Genomic DNA, 14,610 nt, shown 5'->3' with positions numbered 1-14,610 from the left:
GGACTCGGGAATAATAGAGATAGTAGAGGAGTTTTTGTGGCGGTTTTGTAGTCCGTTTATGCTTCAATCCCATTGTCTTATTTTCCAGTAGTTTTCACACATCTCATGTTTAGTACGTTTGATTCCCTACCTTCGCTTGAGGAAAAAAAAGGGGGGGGGGATGAAAGTATGAAATGAATGAATAGATAATAATAATACTATTATTTGTTAAAATGCAATACACATCTTCTATTTGCACTCAACACACCCTCACAGAAAAAAACTATCCATCTTTCACGCCATGTCATCCGTCATAGCCGCCAACACGCCCGCCCCAATGATCCCCCCATCTTTCGCTTCTTTGAGGGTAACCTGCTTGCTGGAATTCGCCGCTGAGCCCTCTTCGACCAAAATATCAATCCACTGCTGACACGTCTGCAGCCATTTGGGATACTGCGATATGGTACCGCCCGCATACGCAATGACCAGCTCTTCAATCTCGCGCTTACCCTTTGAACTATGCTGCGTACCGTTGCTGGGTGCTTTTGCGCCATCGAGAGATACCTCGCCGACGCAATTCAAGAGGCCGACGCATGCGGCGGCGACGAGAGCGGAGGAGCGTTGTTGGACTGCTTCGGCGATGTCGCGGATCATTTCTACCCTGTCGACGGTCCAGAAGGGGTCGTCAGATGGGCTTGCGTCGGGATACCGGTTTTCTAGTTCTTGCTGGACGATGCGGCCGCCCTTTCGCGCAATGACTTCTGAGAGGAATCTGGTGGGGAGGGCGTTTTTGGTTTGGAGGGATGGAGGGATTTGTACGCTGCTGTCTTTGGAGACCACGTCGATGAATATTAAGCGTACGATTTCGCCGAGGTAACGCCCTGATGTCATGTACTCGAATGGCTGGAAACCTGGTGCGTCGCTGTTTGCGTCGAGTGTCATGTCCCAGGGGGTCTTGATGTTGAGATCGATCAGGGGCTTGTCAGTGCCGCGGATTGTCCATTCAGTGTTGATGACTACTGTCTCGACAGCATCAGGGTTGGCTAAGGCACTCTTCTTTGCTGGGTGTAGATGATCCAGCTTCATTGGCACTGTTGCGTTAGTTCCAGTGCCGACAATCAGACCCATTGATACACGACTGTTTGGTGAAGCTTTGACTGCATAGGCGAGGGATGCAAAGGTGGCTACTGTGTCGTTGGTGATGGCTGCAACACGTATCCTTGGTAATGGCGGCTTGTTTTGCTGAGAAGCGTCGCAGTGTCGGGCGTACCCTGCAAGAAGCATCTTGCCCAAGTTCAAGTCGGATGTAATAGCGAAGCCCTTGCCCATTGGCAGCAGAGTTGCCTCTGATAGACGAGTCTGGCTAACAAGGATGTTAGCACAGCACCGTGGTAGTATATGGTCGACTCGACTTACGCCATTGGAAAGCTAAAGGTGATACCAAGCAGAATCTCATCGCCTAGAGGCGAGCTAACTTGACTGTCACTGCTCTCCTGTTCGTCAAGTGCACCCTTTACAACCTCGGCGATGCAGTCACCTATCCAGGCAAAGAGGTCTTCGGCTTGGTCCATCTTCAGGTGGTCTCCAATTGGCCAGTTTTTGTCATGACTTCGGTTGATCTGAGCAAAGACATTGTCCCCAATGGTACTACTCCGGCTGCGCTCACTCCCTGCAGAGGCGTCTGGCTCTCCAATCAGCTCGACGAATCCAACTCTTAGATTAGTGCCGCCAACATCAATGCTCAGGAATTTGCCCTTTTCCTTTCCAGTAGGCAGGGCAGTGACGGGAGTAGCGAGGAAATGCTCTGTTGAGGTCCTAGCGAGATGGCTGTAGGTTGCCGAGAAGCGGCGGGCCAAGTCGAGTAAAGTGGTGGTATTGATGAGGGAAGTAAAAGCATCAATGGGAACGGCGGCATCAGTTGACGCCATTTTGGCTCAATGCTAAGAGGCGCAGGGAACAGGAGGTTGGCAGTACAAGGCTGTGCGCATGGACCAAGCAGATAGCAGGGTGACTGGGGGGGCCTTGGCCTTTTGGGGGGTTTTGTGGGTGAAGCAGACGGGTATGTATGCAAGTCTAAATGTGGGGTATCAGAAGGGAAACCAGATAAGTGAGTCGTTCATTGCGAGGGAGCGTAAGAAGCAAAAATGAGCGGCGGCCAGGGGAGATTGCGTGCCCAGGAATAGGCGCGGTGATGTTTGCGATGCAGGATGCGTGTAGCCCCTCCGGCCGTCGGGGGGCCACCCAGTCCAGTCATGCCAGCCTCACAGAAACAAACGCCACACATGATACTTGCGGGTAATTGTTGAGCCGTCGTGTCTCCCGCGCCATGGCATGTGCCGGTGCCATCTATTTGCGTACATATATGTACAGTGTGAGTGGAGCGGGTGTTGAGGCAATCCACGGTTGGCAACGGGGCGAGGTGCATATCATTGATGCATTTCCATGAACCGCTGACTGTCTATCAATCCATCCATGTGTGACTTTACTCTGACCAATGTGCTCGACATGGCGTTGCCAGGACACACGCCCGACTAGTTGACCACGCTATGGGGAGGCCCCGACCGCCAATCACTCCATATTCGATTGCATCCCTCCCTCCCTCCATCCATCCATACGTCCGTGTACATGTGTATGTGCATCTGCTTGTCAATCGCACTCATCACATAAGCTGCACCCTCTCTCCACCCCCCCGGTCTCGCTAGTCCGGTTCAGCACGCCATCTAGATTGTCTGAACCCCATCTCCAAATACCAAACCCAACATCGACGCGTGCGCCCTGTATATAAAATGGAAGAGAAAACGCCCCTCATCCCCCATACCCTGGAGACTGGCGAGCCCGTGCCTTCGCGCGGTTCCAGCAGCAAGAACCGCCTGCAGATGGCCGTCGCCATGCTCGTCCTCAGCTTGTTCTGGCTGGCATCGACATGGACCTGCGCCGATGACCACCACAGCCTGGACGGCGATTCAAAAGTGCCCCTGGACGTCCACATCATGTCCAAGTGCCCCGACGCGCGAGACTGCCTCAACAAACTGGTCCTGCCCGCCATGGCAAACGTATCTGACAAAGTCGACTTCCGTCTAAGCATGATTGGCACGTAAGTTTGCCTGCCACCGCAATCAACCAACAAACCCCCCGCACACATGACAGTTGCTAACAAACTCTGGGCAGCCTAACCGAAGACGACGGCGTACTATGCATGCACGGCCAAACCGAGTGCCTGGGCGACATTGTGATGCTCTGCGCCGCATCCGAGTACCCCGACCCCAAGCTCTACCTAGGCTTCACAAACTGCCTCATCACCGACTACCCCGAGATACCCGCTCGCTCGCTCATCGAGGACTGCGCCTTGGAACACGGTCTCGACTTTGAAGTGCTGAACGAGTGCATGAGCAAGGAAAACGGCGCGTACGGTATGGGCTTGTTGAGGGATAGCGCACAGCATAGCCGTGATGTGGGCGTGACGACGAGCTGTACCGTCAGGCTAGACGACAAGGTGAGGTGCGTGGCTGATGGGGGCAAGTTCAAGGACTGCCCAGATGGTGATAAGCCTGAGGATTTGATTCGTGATATCGAGAGGCTGTACAAGGAGGCGCAGGGCTGGACTGAGTCTTAAGTCAAGATGCGGATTTTGTCATCTTTTTCGGCTGTGTCTTTTTTCAAGGCGTTTACTTGGAGCCGGAAACTTACCTGATACCCCCCCTTCCCCTATCACATGCTCTCACATACACACATCCAACGACATGGACACATTACACATGCAACAACCATTCTTAACTTTTGATGTTTGAATTTCCTCAACGCGCCTACCATGCGAGGATACACGTGAGACAGATGCATAATATGAAAAAGAAAACGCCTTGCTAAATGTACAAGAAATTAAGGAAAAAGGCCATGCCGCCATTAACGTACTTCCACATATGCTTTCTTTTATTGAAACTCTCCAAATTCTCCATCATCAAACCCCAGATCCTCGGCCGTCTGTTTTGGCGGCAAACTAGCCGCATCAAACGTCTGTCTACTCCTCCTCCTCTCCTCCTTGACACTCTTCGCACTCGGGGGCGGTGGCAAAAACGCACCTCCAGGCCCGCTCCCAGGCGGCGGTTTTATACTAAACAGCGCATCCTGATCGCTCTTCTTGCCCTCATCGCTCTTATCGCTCTCGTGGCTGCGTGACCGCCTGCCCTTAAGGCCCCCCAGATTAATCGATATTGTCTCTCCAGCCTTGAGGCTGAAATCGCGTTTAGCCTCTTCAGCCACGGGAGCACTGGTTTTAGATGACGATCTCGACGAGAGCGAGGAGGCGGATTTGGATTCGAAACCGAGGACGCGCCGGGCGTCTTGCAGGGCGATGGAGAAGTCGAAGGCTTCGCTGCGTTCTTCGAAGCCCATGCCTAGCACAGCCTTGCGGCCCTCGCCCACGACGGTGATGGCGAAGAAGCGACTGCTGTCTAGTGCTTGCTCGACGGTGCGCTCGCTGGTGTACGGGGCTGCGGCGAAGAGATCCCCGTTCTTGGGGTCTTCGAGCAGGAGTGTCGTCGTTACTTTTTCGTTGTCATCGGCCCCGCTTGCGTCGTCCGACGACGCGCTGGGTATCGACGTCTCGACGATGCGTAATCGCGCGGTGAAGATCTGTAGCTGGTTGTTGTTGGCTGTCCACATAGAGGCTTGGTACCCTTTTGTTGAGGTAGCCGGCGGGATCTGGTATATGTGTACTTTGGGCGCGAGGTATAGGATGCGCTGAATTGCGGTGGAAGGCAGCGGTGCGCCGGTTAGAGGGTCGACGTTCATGGCTGCGAGAAGGGGGGTAGGGAGGGGAGTGATATGCGGGGGAGGGGGAAGGGGGGGGTTAATGGTCTGTCTCTTTTTTTTGGAGACTTTTGCTTTCTTTAGTATGACGTCGAACGCTCTTATCTGTCTTTTGTCTCTCTCTCTCTCTTGTGTGTCTCTTCTTGTGAGGTCTTTTGTGATGTAAGGAAACAAAATGGTTGTGTCGACTATATCGATGATGCCCAACACGTCTTGTAATTCTTTCTTTCCCAGCGCGAAACCAAACCCCCTGGTCTAAAAAAAGGGACCCTGGAAACCCGATTGTCGCGCGCGGCGGCGGCGGCGGCGGGGACAAATGTAGGATGTTAGTGGGGTAAAATTAACCAGGTAAGTAAGCTTTTTTTTTCTTGCTCGGAATCGACAGCCCAACTAATAGTAACCCGTAAACAGCAACAGAGCACGATTGCAGGCTGTCCAATGAATCTGGGTGGTTCGGGCGTCAGCGTCGTGGAGGGGGTTGGCTGCAATCTCACAGACGCTTCTTGGGAACGGGCGTGATCAGAGAAGGATTGGTGCACATGATTGCTCTTTGGGGGTCCCTTTTCTTCAGCGGTGATGCGTTGGCAATGCAGGGTCTCCGCGCCCTTTGGATGGGGGAAACCCCGCTCATTCATTCTCTGTCAAGAGCCGAATGCTACACGGGCATGGTGACTACTTAGCGCTGCGTGCCATTGTCGAATCGCTGCCTGCCCTACTCCAGGTACCTTTGTCCGAGCTTCATCGTTTTGCATACTCTGATACATGTGTATGCTGTACTAGAGCAGGTGGAGTACAGTGTCAACGTCTCCGCAATAGAGCCAAGACGTGCCAGTCCACTGTACTGGTACATCATCTCAAGCACCTGCAGATGCCTCACTACCAAGACTATTGTTAGCCTTGATGCATAACTGTCGCTCTTCTCTTTTTCTGTGGGCATGGTGGTCTGGCAAATTTACCGTCGTTGTGCTGTCAAGAGCCGCTTCATATAAAACTACTGGGTATATGCCTGTTCACACCCGGCGTCAAGAGTCACATTGTATCGGCTACTACAAATGCCAAGTCTATTTTTGTTTCGTCTAGTCCTCCAATAGCAATGCACTATGTACCAGAAATTATTTACACGAATAGCAACGAAGCCTCTAATACCCACGTCTAGATGTACGTGTAGCAGAAAGGTCCTCCCATCGTACTCATCGCATCGGCAACCGTAATGTTCACGGGATAGGCATAGTCCAGCGTCATTTTGTCGGTGAGCTTAGTTGCAGGCGCGGTGGGGTCAGCAATAACGGTAGTTCCATAGATGGCGTTGGTACGCTCGGCCGGGTTTACGTTTTGCCACGTCCACCACACACGATCAATCTGTCCATGGTGGAAGAAGAACCATGGGTCGCCTTTCTCTACGTTAGCAGGTGGAAACACCAAGACATGCAACATCAAGACGTACCAGGAGAAGTGAAGAAATCCGATCCAGGATCACCACCCAAGTGGAAGTGCCCCGCAGTGTGCACGCCCATGAAGTTATTATCAAAAGCGGGATCACCACCTTGCATGTCGGCCCAGAAAGTCTTCGTGTCTGGGCTATTGAGCAGCTTCACTACCATCTCGTCATTGGTCCACTGTCTAGACGCCCACGATGTAATGTCTCGCTTGAGACAACGGGGGTTATATCCAAGCCCCATGTTGGGATCCGTGAAGTCGGTGATTGGATTGGGAGGCACACAGAGCGAGTCCGTGAAGACGGGCCCAAGGTTGACGGTCCAGTCCTTGAAAGGTCCAGAGGCTACACAGCCTCCACCGCTGCCTTTAGGAATTTTAATCTTCGGCTCTGCATTCGTGGGAATTCCATAAAAGGTTTGGTTAGTGCATCCAAGCACACCATTACCACTCAAGGATGTGGCAGAGCCGTCAAAAGTAGGGCTCTTGATGGGGTCGTCAGACCATCGAGGCCAGTTGTAGTATGGCTGGTAACCCTTGTAGCCGCATTCCTTTCGCAGTGTCTGCTCATATGCCCACGTGAAGTAACGGTGCCACGGAAGAAAGTTTCCAGTATTGTGGATCGAGAACGTCTGCTTGATATGCGTAGCTACAAAGTCATCGTATCGGTTCCGGCAGCCTGGGCATTCGGCCTTGGGAGTTTTCGGCGGTAGCTTGGACAGGCATTGGACGGCCTGAATGTAATTGGTCTTCTCTGGCTTGGTAAAAGTAGCCCTGGATATGTCAGTACATGTATTCTGTCGCTTTGCTGGGATACATACCATTCCTTGCGAACAACAATGTTCAAGGGGTTGCATTTCTTGAACTGGTCGTTTTGCTGTGTGGCCTGGAAAATCTGCTGGTTGATGGCAGCAATTCCAGCGTACACATCCGCCTGAAGGACCTTTCCTCCCAAAATGTTCGGCGAAACATTCTGCCTTTTGTCAAATGATGCAACTTGAGAAGTTTCCTCAAGCGCAGGAATGGCACTGGCTAACGCTGCAGGTGCGAGCCAAAGGAGTGCGGCTGTACGCATGATCACGCTTCGAACCGGGTAAAGCTGGATATTCAAATATTCAGGGGGCCTTTGGAGGATCAAGACGAGTGAACGACTGAAACCACCGACTGCTTTGAATATGACTTCGAACAAAATACCAGTCCGAGTGGGCTATTACTGAATTATATTAAGATGCGAGAGAGGCGAAAGCGAGACACGACAAAAGCACTGCCTAGCAATACAAGGCTGCACGAGCCTTCAAATACTTTCAGCGTGCATACCAACACCTTTGTTCATCTAGTCCAATCAAACAATCTGACTACCAAAAGCACTAATATTCAGCTATTCTCGGACCCCGAATCTCGGATCATTGATTCCGAACAGGCTTCGAGTCAGTGAGAGAATATCATAGACTAAACATTTATTCGCCCGCAATCCTCAGATGGTCTAAATGGGATCGAAAACTTTTTGGTGCTTCCTCTGCCTTGTCACTATCACCAAAATGGATTCTACGTTCCGGGCTCGCCTCGCAGGATCCAAAGGGGCGTCTCTAAACTCCGCAACACGTGGGTTCGCCTGAGTCTCGGCCCCATGTGAAAGATGGGAAAAAAGGGCATCGAGGCTGTGAATGCAGGTAAGATGCGTGAGCAGATTCTGGAAGCCTCGGTTACGGGTCTATCGAGGGACAAGGTAATGGATAGGTCAGAAAAACTTGGGACATCTACGCCGCTGCACTGAACAAGCCCCGAGCCGTGTGGCGGCTGTGGTTCCACAATGCTCATGCAAGACTGTATTTTCTCTTCATCTCTTTAACCGGTGTCATCGTGCGGAGTCTAGGGGCGGGTCCAACGGGAAGAGATTGGGATGTGGTACCTGAGGATTGTGCCTAGGCACTGCAATCCGTAGTATATAGTCGGATCGGCGCGGATCTCGTACACTAATACTGAGCAGGAAGTTCGGCGCGTCAATCACCTTTGATCATACTTGGCCATAATACTTATAATCAGAGATACTTGGCAAAGGCCCTTTCCGCGGCAAAGAGCTGTAACGATGAACGGGAGGGGAGAATAGGGCGTGGCGGCCCGCATAAGCATGCTACTTTCCTATGACCAATTGCCACGCCGCGGATAATTTCAAGCGCCGTTGATGTCCGCGGAACCGGCCCCCGCTCGCCTGGGTCATTAGCGTCCTATCATTCTACGACCACATCCCATCCGTTCATCTCACAACCGGACAGCCTGCATCGCCCGGAGATTGCTCAGCCCACTAGTCTGCGGGTAGGCTTGCTCATACACGTGTTGCAGCCGTGTTCACGCCACTGCCCGCCATGTCAGCAAAATGCAAGTCGTACGAGGTGGGTATGACGAAGTTCGGTACGCCGACGATGCGTAACTTATAGCCATCGGCTACAGGATTGGTAGTTGATATATGGAGACCTTCCCCTCACTAACATACTAGTATCCGAGACTTGCCCTCGACTGGGCAGTTCCTCCGCAACCGTTCGCAGAATCTACCGCATTCTTGTGATGAATCCTACAGTCCCAACATCCAGTTTCCAAAGAATCGCAGTAAAGACCAGTAAAAAGGGAAACAGCTGCAAAATCCCATGATTTTTTCCATATGGGTATTACTATCTTTCTGGCAGAAAGTGTTCAAGTGCAGAGTAATAGAGCCTGTGTCGCTTCTTGCTCCGGATGAAGACATGTTCTTCCAATTCTGGCTGTCGATATTGATCCTGATTATCCAAAAGTAGCACCTGCCAAGCTTGCAATGACGAAAATATCCATGAGCTACTCGACGGGTGTCTGGAATACATTGCAGTGTAGACTCGAGGTACGGCAGTGTTTCAACCAGCTGTATATACAAATACTTGCAACACTGTGTCTTTGCTTTCTTCCAAAGCATAAAGAGAAGAAATAAAGGGATCCTATCTTGAATCCTCGGACTGTAGCAACACAGCGGCAGGCCAGTGGATTCGGGATCAAGCTTTGCAATCCTGTTGGCATCAACATCATGATTGGGCAGACAGCCCGCCATCCCGACCGTTCCCCTGTTACGCAACACAGCCGAGCCGTAGCGTCGACATTAAACAATGTAGCGTGCATATACGGAGAAGCATGTTTTGTCCCGGACCAATACTGATCCAGATGTGGCCATTTACTGTAGTGCACAGTCTTTACACTCTGCGCGTGTCTGCGTGCCACTTTCGGACACACGGTCATGGGGCGTTTTTGAGCAGTGCCATGAAAACCTACATGTCTGTCTTCTGTCAGGTCCTGTCTTCGCTTTCGTTTTGCTTTCCTTTGAGTGTGAATTTTCAACATGGCCTACCATCATCTCATTTCGAGACAAGGATGGGAGCCTCCCCCAACGCCAGCGCGATCACCAGAGTACATGGCAGAGAACCACGCTCCCCACTTGATGGCCGTAGAGGGTCCCCTGTTCGCTTTATCTACCACTGCAGTGCTTCTACGGTTCTATGTGCGAATCTTCATGTTAAAAACATTTGGTTGGGATGGTATGTTACACCACTGACATGTGAGAGCCACCGAATGTCACTGACCGACCAAATCAGACATTATGATGTTGATCGCAGTAGTATGTCTACTACTTTCAGAAAGGCAGACAATGCCTTTGTTCGCTGAGCATGTCACTGACGTCTATGTCTGCAGTGCATAAGCATAACGACACTGGGTCTATTCTTGACAGTCATCAACCTTGGACTAGGGAAACACGCAGAAGCATTCCCAGTGGAGAACATTTTCCCCTTTTTTAAGTACATGTACTTCTACTCAATCCTCATCATTGCCGGATACAGCTTCATCAAGCTATCGATCGGTCTCTTCTTGCTTCGGCTGGCAGACCGGACAAGATGGCGACCATTCCTGATCGGCATGTTGAGTAAGTAACACTTGGCTTGAGGATTCCACATTTCTTGCAACCGTGACTGATAGCAGGCTTAGTTTTCATTGTTATTTTTACCCTTGGATCGACATTCGCCATCATATTCCAGTGTATACCCATACGAGCAGGGTGGGACTACACTATGCGTCCGCCAACGGGGTTGGTACCAATACAAGCCTTTGATATAGCTCAAACTCATGGCTAATACAAACACAGTACAGCAAAATGCTATGATGCGACAATCTTCAAAAACGTCGGTGTCTTCAATTCTTGCATCAACATCGCCACAGATTTGATATTCGCCCTGATTCCCATCCCCATGGTCTGGAAGCTCCAAGTCACTATCCAAACGCGCATTGGTCTCGCAGCAATCCTGGGCCTCGGTCTCTTCGCCTCTGCTATAGCAATCTACAAGACACCAATGCAAGCCAATTTCTTCAAAGTAAAGGATTGGTCTGGCGATGGATCTTGGTACTACATTTGGCAACAGTACGTCCCTTGCACCACACACTGAAACTTCTGAAGGACTTTAAACTAACTTTCACCTCAACCAAAAGAGTAGAAATGCACGTTGGCATTATCGCCGCCTGCCTACCTACCATAAAACCCCTCTTCGCAAGCTTCTTCGGACAAGTCCGGTCCATAGCTACAAGGGGCCAAACAACCGGCTCGAATGGTCTCAACAGCACACCGTTTCGCTCAAGGGGGTATACGAAACAGAGCGAGCAGCAGAACAGCGATAGCTTCGTCATGAAGAATATGAGTGAGGGCAGTCAGTCGATAGGACGTGACCCTTACGGCGAAGACACAGTGCTAGCCAAGGACACATACACTGTTATAGCCGGACGAGGTAAAAGCGGTCTTGAGAGAATGGGAAGTCCAGCTGGGGAGAGCGATGATAGCATTGAGAGTTATGAGGCACGGTGTGGTCCGCGGAGGTCTGTGCAAAGGGGTTTGACGATTGTGAAGACTACTGAAGTAGCTATAAGTCGATGATGAATATGGAAAAAGAAGGATTTCGTATGTATTGGTCTGGTTTTCGGTTTTTTTTCTGTGCAGCGAATTATACCCATTCAAGGACGCTCGGTTTTGTTACGCCAATCTGCAGAGAATGATACTGTAGACAAATCGGTGTAATTCTAGTTCCAAAAACTAAATTCTCATAAGCAAACCGAAATTGTGGGTTTCTATAGTCTATCGTGTAAATCATGTCTATCGTCTTGTGTAATCGTGTAAAGACGTCTGCGTTTGTCACAGTCACCTGCGAGATGGCAGCGATTCCTCTTCCTCCCCACAAATGCGGGCCGCTCACAACGACGCCGCAGCCACTACTGTGAGGACTATATCCGGAGCGACCCGCCTGGAAAAGGGGAAGCATGAGAATGTCTGGGAATCAGCTGCGCCGCAGCATGGACACCGGATAATGAGAGCTTTTCTGTCTCCCCGGTTAAATCCTTCCCCACAAGTCCGCCATCTAGTTCTTGAGGCCAGCCTCGCCCTTCTTGTACGCTTCGTAGCCTTCCTTGGCCGCGGCCTGGACTGTCGTCTTGCCCTCGACAATGCTCTTGCACTTGGCCAGAATATCGGACCAATCCTGAAAGACCGTAAAGGGAACGTCTTCGCGAGCACAGTAGCTAATCAGATCATGCCCCTTCTTCGCAAAAAGGAGATCTGTCTCACGCGCCGCCGACAAATCTGACACGCCGTCGCCAGCGTAGAACATAGTCGGGCGCACGTTCTCCGGAAGTGATGAGTACTTGCGCAGCTCAATCGACTTGTCGTGGCCGAAACCCGAGTCAGGGTGCTTGAACAGAATCTGCCATCCGCCCTCCTCGTTGATACTTTTGCCCTCGCGGGGACCCACGTAGTTACCCAGAACCTGCATCTTGCTTGCGCTAGGGCCGACAAGCTTCTCAAGCAGCGCGCGAATAATAGGTTCCATGCCCGAACTCAGGACTACAACTGGAATGTTATTCTCGAGCGACCACTCGAAGAAAGCCTTGAAGCCTGGGTCGAGCTTGATGTTGTCGACGAGGTACTGGATGCATTGGTCGTAGGGCCGTGTGACGCTGTCCATCATGTCGCGGAAGGAGTCGCGGAAGGAGATTTCGTTGTTAAGGCAGGCAATGTTGCCTGCGCGCCTCTTTTCCTGGCCATAGCCGATGTTGTCGGTCATGAAGTCATTTGAGTCTTGGAGTGTGATTGTACCGTCGAAGTCGGTGAAGAAAATGAACTGCACCCGTAATGTCAGTATGTACTGTTCGAGTTGAACATATCAAGCGGGGTGTCGCATTACGTACCTTGGGGTCGCTTTTCATGGCGGGCAACTCGGCCAAATCGATAGATCCCATCTTGAAGGTATGAAGCGGGTGAATGTCGTAGGAAAAGGTCGAGTGGCTACAGAATACAGAAAATGATGCACTTCAAGTCACTCGGCCAATACCTGAAATACTCGAGGGGCACTAGGTACAGCCTGATAGGGCAAGCCGGGGCTCAACACGTCGAGGACAACCCCACGCCTCTTGGCACGTCAGAGCGCTTCGGAGGTCCGCATGGCTGGTGCTTTTTCGTCATTCGTCGTCCCCGTCACTGCGCTCTTGATGTAAGGCAAGAGACAGCAATGAGGCCATTGCTTCAGCATGCTTCACGCGAGCTGGTCACTAACAAGGTAGCCTCTTCACTCCGCCTTTTCAGTCGCCGTGCGGGCACCGCGTCGTCGCCATGTCTGCCATGCCACCATCGCCTGTCGTTGTCTGGCGGTGCACCAAGATGGGATCCAAGACTGCAACTAACCATCAATGCGGCTGAGAAATGGCAGCGACGTGCCTTCTCGAGCTCGACCCGGTGGAGAGAAGAAGGAGGAAAGCCGCCAAAACCGTCGGATGCCATCGCAATGCCACCGCCCGCAGCACCAGCACAACCACAGGCTCCACCACGACCACAGGCTCCATCACAACCACGACCACAAGCTCCATCACAACCACGACCACAAGCTCCATCACAACCGCAGCCCCCAGCACAACCACGGCCCAATATTTCCCCACCCCCGCCGTCACCAGAAGATCAGGAGAGATTACAGAGAAGACTCAATGCCTTGTTAGAGGATCAGATAGCCATCCAGAGAGCAGCCGAGAGCTCGGTAGCAGCACTTGAGAAATCACCAGCTACCGAAGCCCCCAAACCTCCCCACCCAGAGCCCGAACCGGAACAACCCAAGAAAGCCGAATCCCAAGATACCATTGCACGCGTACCCGATGAGCACTTGCCTTCGCACCGTGAAAGGCAGAGATGGAGCCTCTTGAAGCGCTTCTCTGATGCCATGGACGAACTGCTACCCAAGCTTGCCGTAGTCACACAGAAGGTCAACACATATACAGGAACCGACTACTCAGGAGTGGAAGCCCTGCGAAGAGAGATCAAGGAACAAGGTACGCCGTTTCTCCGTCCCTCTTGAGGAACTAGCTCTAACATTAGGACAGAAAAGCTCGTAAAGGCCCGCCGCTCAGCCATTGACGCTGCTAAACAAGCTCTCGATACCGCCCTCGCCCACCAAGCTACCTCGCAGAAAGAAGTCGTTGCTCTCCTCGAACGGAAACACTCGTGGTCGAATGGCGATCTCGAACGCTACATGGCTCTTATCCGATCCGAGCACCTCAACGACCAGGCCGTCCGCGAAGCAAAGGATGCCGTTGCAAATGCCGAGAATGCCTTGGAGGATGCACGGGCGCAGCTGGAAAAGAGAGAACGTGCACAGTACCATGAGGAACAAATCTGGAGTGATACTATCCGCAGGAACAGCACCTGGGTTACTTTCGGACTGATGGGCGTCAATATCTTCTTGCTTCTGCTCAGCTTGGCAATCCTGGAGCCATGGAGAAGAAAGAGGATGGTCAAGGAGATCAAGAACGCGTTAGAGGCGCAACAGAAGATTGCTTCTGAAGCTGCATCTGCAGCCGCCGCGGCCGCTGCAGCACCTGCTCTTAGCAGTCAAGGACTTGCAGCTATGGAGAGGGAGGCTGAGAGGGTTGTTGAGCACGCCTATGCGCCTACGACAGCTGCTGCACCTGCTGCACCTGTTGCAGTGGAAGAAGCCGTTGAAGAGGTTGTTGAGGAGTTGCCAGCGGCTGCAGAGCCAGAAGTTGTCCCCGATGTTGTCGCAGAAACCCTTGTCGAGCCAGTGCCTGGAGTCACAGAATTCAGCCCAGAAGAAGAGACCTTGACACCCGAGGAGAAAGTCACCGTGGCTAAGGAGGCTGCTCCGTCATATCATCCCTACAGTAAACTGGAGACTTGGCAGGAAAAGGCACAATACATTGCCAATGATTTGCTCAGTGAGCGCATCATTTCTATGCGGAGAATCGACTACACAACTGCTGTGCTGCAAGGTGCTGCGGCAGGGGCCGTCATTACTGCTACTCTGATTGCTATGCTTAGACCCAATTAAGACGTTG

General features: G+C 51.9%; 7 protein-coding genes across 7 annotated transcripts; 3 read left to right on the top strand and 4 right to left on the bottom strand.

The window, feature by feature from the left end:
• Positions 1 to 273: 273 nt before the first annotated feature.
• On the bottom strand, positions 274 to 1,907 carry COCMIDRAFT_21899 (uncharacterized protein; the record flags this gene model as incomplete). The annotated part of the gene is made up of 2 exons (XM_007684632.1): positions 274 to 1,342; positions 1,396 to 1,907. The coding sequence occupies 2 exons, from the start codon at positions 1,905 to 1,907 to the stop codon at positions 274 to 276; spliced, it is 1,581 nt and encodes a 526-aa protein (XP_007682822.1).
• An 858-nt stretch (positions 1,908 to 2,765) lies between these two features.
• Positions 2,766 to 3,592, top strand: COCMIDRAFT_736 (uncharacterized protein; the record flags this gene model as incomplete). The annotated part of the gene is made up of 2 exons (XM_007684612.1): positions 2,766 to 3,073; positions 3,148 to 3,592. The coding sequence occupies 2 exons, from the start codon at positions 2,766 to 2,768 to the stop codon at positions 3,590 to 3,592; spliced, it is 753 nt and encodes a 250-aa protein (XP_007682802.1).
• Positions 3,593 to 3,906: 314 nt separating this feature from the next.
• COCMIDRAFT_81688 (uncharacterized protein) lies at positions 3,907 to 4,767 on the bottom strand (the record flags this gene model as incomplete). The annotated part of the gene is made up of 1 exon (XM_007684707.1): positions 3,907 to 4,767. One exon carries the CDS (start codon positions 4,765 to 4,767, stop codon positions 3,907 to 3,909), a length of 861 nt encoding a protein of 286 aa, XP_007682897.1.
• A 1,170-nt stretch (positions 4,768 to 5,937) lies between these two features.
• Positions 5,938 to 7,294, bottom strand: COCMIDRAFT_81583 (uncharacterized protein; the record flags this gene model as incomplete). Its single annotated transcript, XM_007684706.1, has 3 exons — positions 5,938 to 6,176; positions 6,230 to 6,993; positions 7,041 to 7,294. 3 exons carry the CDS (start codon positions 7,292 to 7,294, stop codon positions 5,938 to 5,940), a joined length of 1,257 nt encoding a protein of 418 aa, XP_007682896.1.
• A 2,283-nt stretch (positions 7,295 to 9,577) lies between these two features.
• COCMIDRAFT_81567 (uncharacterized protein) lies at positions 9,578 to 11,155 on the top strand (the record flags this gene model as incomplete). Its single annotated transcript, XM_007684705.1, has 6 exons — positions 9,578 to 9,773; positions 9,831 to 9,853; positions 9,928 to 10,156; positions 10,219 to 10,318; positions 10,376 to 10,648; positions 10,717 to 11,155. 6 exons carry the CDS (start codon positions 9,578 to 9,580, stop codon positions 11,153 to 11,155), a joined length of 1,260 nt encoding a protein of 419 aa, XP_007682895.1.
• Positions 11,156 to 11,633: 478 nt separating this feature from the next.
• On the bottom strand, positions 11,634 to 12,510 carry COCMIDRAFT_32101 (uncharacterized protein; the record flags this gene model as incomplete). The annotated part of the gene is made up of 2 exons (XM_007684664.1): positions 11,634 to 12,392; positions 12,460 to 12,510. 2 exons carry the CDS (start codon positions 12,508 to 12,510, stop codon positions 11,634 to 11,636), a joined length of 810 nt encoding a protein of 269 aa, XP_007682854.1.
• A 542-nt stretch (positions 12,511 to 13,052) lies between these two features.
• On the top strand, positions 13,053 to 14,603 carry COCMIDRAFT_81611 (uncharacterized protein; the record flags this gene model as incomplete). Its single annotated transcript, XM_007684704.1, has 2 exons — positions 13,053 to 13,587; positions 13,639 to 14,603. The coding sequence occupies 2 exons, from the start codon at positions 13,053 to 13,055 to the stop codon at positions 14,601 to 14,603; spliced, it is 1,500 nt and encodes a 499-aa protein (XP_007682894.1).
• Between the last annotated feature and the right edge of the window lie 7 nt (positions 14,604 to 14,610).

Source organism: Bipolaris oryzae, assembly GCF_000523455.1.
Source record: "Bipolaris oryzae ATCC 44560 unplaced genomic scaffold scaffold_4, whole genome shotgun sequence".
Lineage (NCBI taxonomy): Eukaryota > Fungi > Ascomycota > Dothideomycetes > Pleosporales > Pleosporaceae > Bipolaris > Bipolaris oryzae.
Note: the sequence above shows the minus strand (reverse complement) of the source record. Positions and strands in the feature narration are given on the sequence as shown.